General features: G+C 40.1%; 1 protein-coding gene across 1 annotated transcript; it reads left to right on the top strand.

The window, feature by feature from the left end:
• Nucleotides 1-903: 903 nt before the first annotated feature.
• Nucleotides 904-5,476, top strand: LOC107707288 (uncharacterized). The gene is made up of 8 exons (XM_016511275.1): nt 904-1,137; nt 1,618-1,813; nt 3,027-3,335; nt 3,521-3,790; nt 3,902-4,006; nt 4,096-4,151; nt 4,670-4,744; nt 5,181-5,476. Exons 1-8 carry the CDS (start codon nt 904-906, stop codon nt 5,265-5,267), a joined length of 1,332 nt encoding a protein of 443 aa, XP_016366761.1. The 3' UTR covers nt 5,268-5,476.
• Nucleotides 5,477-5,701: the final 225 nt, after the last annotated feature.

Genomic DNA, 5,701 nt, shown 5'->3' with positions numbered 1-5,701 from the left:
CCGTCTATGTTTAAGGACATTAAGATGTGGTGCGAGCAATGCACAGGGTGTCAAACTCGTCGTAAGCCGGTCCCAAATCATCAAGCACCGATGGGTGGGTCCCTGACAACGCGACCCTTTGAGAGAGTTGCAATGGACATTTTGGAACTACCAATAACAACCGAAGGAAATCGTTATGTATGAGGATTATTTCACAAAGTTTGTTAACCTGTATGCCCTGCCTAACCAATCTGCACAGACTGTCGCTCACTGCTTGTTTGAGGACTACATTTTGATACACTGCATTCCTGAATCTTTGCACTCTGATCGGGGCCGCCGGTTTGAATCAGAGGTGCTCTCGACTCTCTGTCATGCATTACAATAGGTTGAGACCTTATACATTGCCTGTTCCCACACTGTCATCTGATGAGAGACTATCTATGGTTCCTCATTCTTTGCCTGATTCCCCTTCTAAAGAGTCTGACATGTTGGGGGGGTTGCAGCGCAGTAAACCTCAAAAGGATTTAAGTGAGAGATCAGGGCCGCCAGTTTGAATCAGAGGTGGTCTCGACTCTCTGTCGTTTGCTGAATATAAAGAAAACGCGCACCACTCCCTACCACCCAGCGTCCGACGGCATGGTGGAACGTTTTAACAGAACATTGACTGATCAGATGGCTAAGATACTGTTGTCATGTGGGGGTGAGTGGGACAATTATATCAAACCGGTGGCATTTGCGTACAATTCTTCACCTCATTCTAGCACCAAGTTTTCACCTTACTTTCTAGTTCATGGACGAGAACCAAGGATGCCCACTGACTTGTTACTAGACACGCATATACTTGACCAGAACATTTCAACATCTCATGCTGCATTCGTGTCCACTTTGCTTGCAAATCTACAGGATGCTTTCAGGAGTGCTAGAATGTACAGTGAAATGGCTCATGATCGCCAGAAACTGTATCATGATTCAGGCCTCCGACACCAGCCCTATGCAGTCGGTGCCATGGTGTGGCTCCATAATCCAGTGGAGAGCCGCATGAAGCTGGCGCCCCACTGGAAGGGACCTTTTAAGATTGCACAAATCTTTGACTCTGGTGGTGAGCCAGGACTGACATACCGGATCGTTAGCCCTATGGACTCAGATGGACAAGGACAGGTTGTGCATTACAATAGGTTGAGACCTTATACATTGCCGGTTCCCACACTGTCATCTGATGAGAGACTATCTATGGTTCCTCATTCTTTGCCTGATTCCCCTTCTAAAGAGTCTGACATGTTAGGAGGGTTGCAGCACAGTGAACCTCAAAAGGATTTAAGTGAGGCACTGGAGGGACCTGATAAGTGCATACCTGGTGTGAGTAGGGCTGGGAGGAGGTTGAAACCCCCTGGTTGCTTGAAGGATTTCATACTGTACTAATGAACACGTTAACATAGATATATATAAAAAAAGGATTGGACAAAATGACGACTGTTTAAGTAAATTGTACTAGTGTTTTAGATGGTACAAATTGTTTCAGTGTTAGATGCAGGTTAAGGTATTATGCATGTTAATGTGTATTATTATTTTGTTACACTTGACCAGAACATTTCAACATCTCATGCTGCATTCGTGTCCACTTTGCTTGCAAATCTACAGGATGCTTTCAGGAGTGCTAGAATGTACAGTGAAATGGCTCATGATCGCCAGAAACTGTATCATGATTCAGGCCTCCGACACCAGCCCTATGCAGTCGGTGCCATGGTGTGGCTCCATAATCCAGTGGAGAGCCGCATGAAGCTGGCGCCCCACTGGAAGGGACCTTTTAAGATTGCACAAATCTTTGACTCTGGTGGTGAGCCAGGACTGACATACCGGATCGTTAGCCCTATGGACTCAGATGGACAAGGACAGGTTGTGCATTACAATAGGTTGAGACCTTATACATTGCCGGTTCCCACACTGTCATCTGATGAGAGACTATCTATGGTTCCTCATTCTTTGCCTGATTCCCCTTCTAAAGAGTCTGACATGTTGGGGGGGTTGCAGCGCAGTAAACCTCAAAAGGATTTAAGTGAGACACTGGAGGGACCTGATAAGTGCATACCTGGTGTGAGTAGGGCTGGGAGGAGGTTGAAACCCCCTGGTTGCTTGAAGGATTTCATACTGTACTAATGAACACGTTAACATAGATATATATAAAAAAAGGATTGGACAAAATGACGACTGTTTAAGTAAATTGTACTAGTGTTTTAGATGGTACAAATTGTTTCAGTGTTAGATGCAGGTTAAGGTATTATGCATGTTAATGTGTATTATTATTTTGTTACCTGTTCTATCCTTTACTGTTTGAAAGATAAACGAGGACGTTTATTTTAGGGGGATGGGACGTATGTAACATACATTTTGAAGTTGATGTTAAGGCTGTAGGGTTGTGTTTGTGTGTGTATTGCTTTTCTGTCCCTCAGGGCTTGCTGTAGGCAAGGTTTGGGCACGCTCATGTTAAAACGAGAGCGCCCAGTTGTGCCATGTGAGTTTCTTTGGAGTTAAGAAGAATAAAAAGTACATCGTTCATATAATACCTGAGTTTCGCTTTCTTTGTTTTATTATTTGAAAAGTGTTTAGGCGAACCCGAGGCGTAAGCTCGGTCACACTGCGCCCAGATCTGACAGGTGAAGTATCATCTGGGGCAGGCAGAGTAAAAGTAGTAGCGTTTTCTGTTTTGTCACGTGCATCAATTGGAGTGTAAACAAACTGAGAGATCTTGAGGCTTCCTTTAGCTGTAAGATATAGGTGGCAAATTGGTAAATAAGTGTAGATTTGCACTGTCTGTTTGCTCGTGTGAGATGGTCTGTGCTGATAGCAAACATTAAACTTCATTTATAGTTTATTATCCGTCAACTTTCTGTTCTTTTTTTGCTCATGGGTTTTGTTGACGCTGTTGTCAAACTGGTATTTAATTAAATGTGTTGATAGACACACATTATCTTTTGTTGAATGTGAAAAAAAATATGGCATGAATTTGTGACAGTATGTAACCAATTTTTGTTGTCTGTTCTGTATTGTAGGGTCATGTGCGGATCCAGATGTTGAGGTGCACAAAGCTGTTGGAGACTCACTGGAATTAATCGCTGATTATCCAAAAAAAGATCTTGAAGTGCAGTGGAAATATAATCTGATTATATTTGCTGAGTATCAAAATGATAATTTCCAAAAGGTGAAATCTGAATCATTTAATGACAGGTTAAAGATGAATAAGGACACTATTAGTGTAACAGTAACAGACCTTAAACTGCAGGATTCTGGAAGATTCTTTATTGTTGCAGTAGGAAAATCTGAACAATATGACACAAAAGGCTTTGTACTTCATGTTCATGGTGAGTTTAATTGTTTGATATTTCTTCTGTCAATGCTGTTAGGATGCAAATAACAAATTCTAAAACAACACATTTAAGAACTGACACTGAATATGTTTGTGGTCATTTCACTGAAGTTAAATAGTTGTTTAATGAAGGAATTAGTATGCTTATATAATTATCGTTGGCATATTATTTTCCAACAGAGCTCATCAGAGAGGTAAAGATTGAGTACAATTATTTCTGGCTGCAATCAAAAAACATCTGCATGTTTCATCTCCGGTGTCTGGCGTCTGGAGATCCGAATCCCTCCTACAGCTGGATCAGTCATCAGACTCAAGGATCACAGCTGAATATCAGCCTCGGTTTAGCAGAGAACGCTATACTCAACTGCACAGCCAGCAACACCGTCAGCGTCAAGTATACCACTGAGACTGTAGTGTGCACAGAGAAATCTGACAATTCAACTACATCAGGTATAGTTCTGCAATCAAATATCGAATTTCTTAAATTCTCTACTGATTAAGAAATGTTATAGCCTACTCTGAAATCTATAAACAAATATGCAACTTGGTGCAATGATGCAGGATTTCGTCAGGAGTATTTGCTGATCGCGGTAGGCGTCGGTATCGTCGCAGTCATTATATTCAGTGGAACAGTCGCTGTGTGCTGCAGGTGGAGGAAGAATAAAGGTGTGTTGAACAAGTGTGAATGTGCACAAAGAGTACAGAAGTTCTACAGCATTTCATTCTCAACCTCACAGCTGTTTTCACACTTTCAGGACAAGGAGAAAGTGAAGCTGGTATTACAGTCTATGAAGACGTGAACACAGCAAAGGTGAGCGGCTCGTTTCTGTCTATATGGATATCCGCTTTTTAAGGTTCCCGTGGCTCTGCAAAAAGATTGCAAATACATTTTTGAAGCTGTAATGAAAATAAAGATTATTGGAGTAAGTTTTACAAGAAAATACTATTTCTATCTTTCTACTTCAAAATGTCATGGTTTATGCAATGTGTTGCTTGCCGTTTCTTTGTAATTATTTGTGAAATTTACTAGCACCAAAAAAAATTGGTGGTGAAAATTTTCACTCAGAAAGTACTAGCAAATTTCACACAAATACTTGAATTAAACATTAAATTTTAAACTAGAAAGACTGCAATAATATTTTCATGTAAAACATACTCCAATAATATATTTTTTACAATAAATAAATAAAAAGTGTATACCTTTTTTTTTTCAGCGTACGACACCACTTCCTAGACACACACGAACTTTATTGTAGATGCATACAAACCTAATCTGTGCATAGAAATGGTGATAAACTTCTAGCTAACCAGATTTAATCTATATTACAGAAACGATCTGAAAGTGTTCCAAACGGGATGTCCATTTATGAAACGGTGGATGACATAAAACTCTCACAAAACTTGGTGAGTATTGCATGCATACATCATAAATACATCCATTATTGCTGTCATGCATTTGTTTGCTTATAAATTAGGCTCATATCATGTATTTACTACCAAAATCACACACACATCATACCACAGTAGGCTAAATGAATATGGCAGTCAGTCAGCGTATATGTGACCCTGGACCACAAAACCTTAAGTGTCTTAAGTGTCAATTTTTCGAAATTGAGATTTAAACATCATCTGAAAGCTGAATAAATAAGCTTTCCATTTGGCTATTGCTACAAATATACCCCAGCGACTTAAGACTGCTTTTGTGCTCCAGAGTCACATATGTACAGTGAATCAGTGAGACTAAGAACAGCTTTGTTGCATGTTTGGAGAAGTTGACGGCTCTGTTGTGAAGCGTTTCTCTGGAACCTGTGGTAACGTGACACACTTACTCCCCCTGCAGCCTCAAACCCTGTATGACAAAATCAACTATCAGCGTCACCCTGCGGTCAGCGCCAGCACTTCCTCCCCTTACCAGGAAGTCCTGTGAGTGTGAGACAGACAGACGGTTCATGTATTGTTTTGTCATCTTATCTCTGGATTGAGTTAACCAGCCTCCCATATGTATTGTTGGCTGCATCGGTTGACCTTTGAACTCTTGCATTAAATGCACTGTGTATTCAATGCATCACATTGGAACACTTTTTTATGACTTTTTTTTTTGTATTATTATTATTATTTTTTGGGCAGAATTCACAATGCAGCACAATATTACATTATGCACACTATCATTCAAAAATCTAATTGGGCTCAGTAAGATTCTTTTTGAAAAAAGTATTTTATGCTCATCAAGGCTGCATTTATTTGATCAGAAATACAGTAAAAACTGCGAAATATTTTTACAATTTCAAATAACTGTTTTCTATGTGAATCTCTGTTAAAATGTCATTTATTTCTGTGATCAAAGCTGTATTTTCAGCATCA

This window comes from Sinocyclocheilus rhinocerous, unplaced genomic scaffold (assembly GCF_001515625.1).
Source record: "Sinocyclocheilus rhinocerous isolate Xijiao unplaced genomic scaffold, SAMN03320098_v1.1 scaffold114, whole genome shotgun sequence".
NCBI classification, from domain to species: Eukaryota; Metazoa; Chordata; class Actinopteri; order Cypriniformes; family Cyprinidae; genus Sinocyclocheilus; species Sinocyclocheilus rhinocerous.
This window is presented reverse-complemented; position numbering and strand designations above follow the sequence as displayed.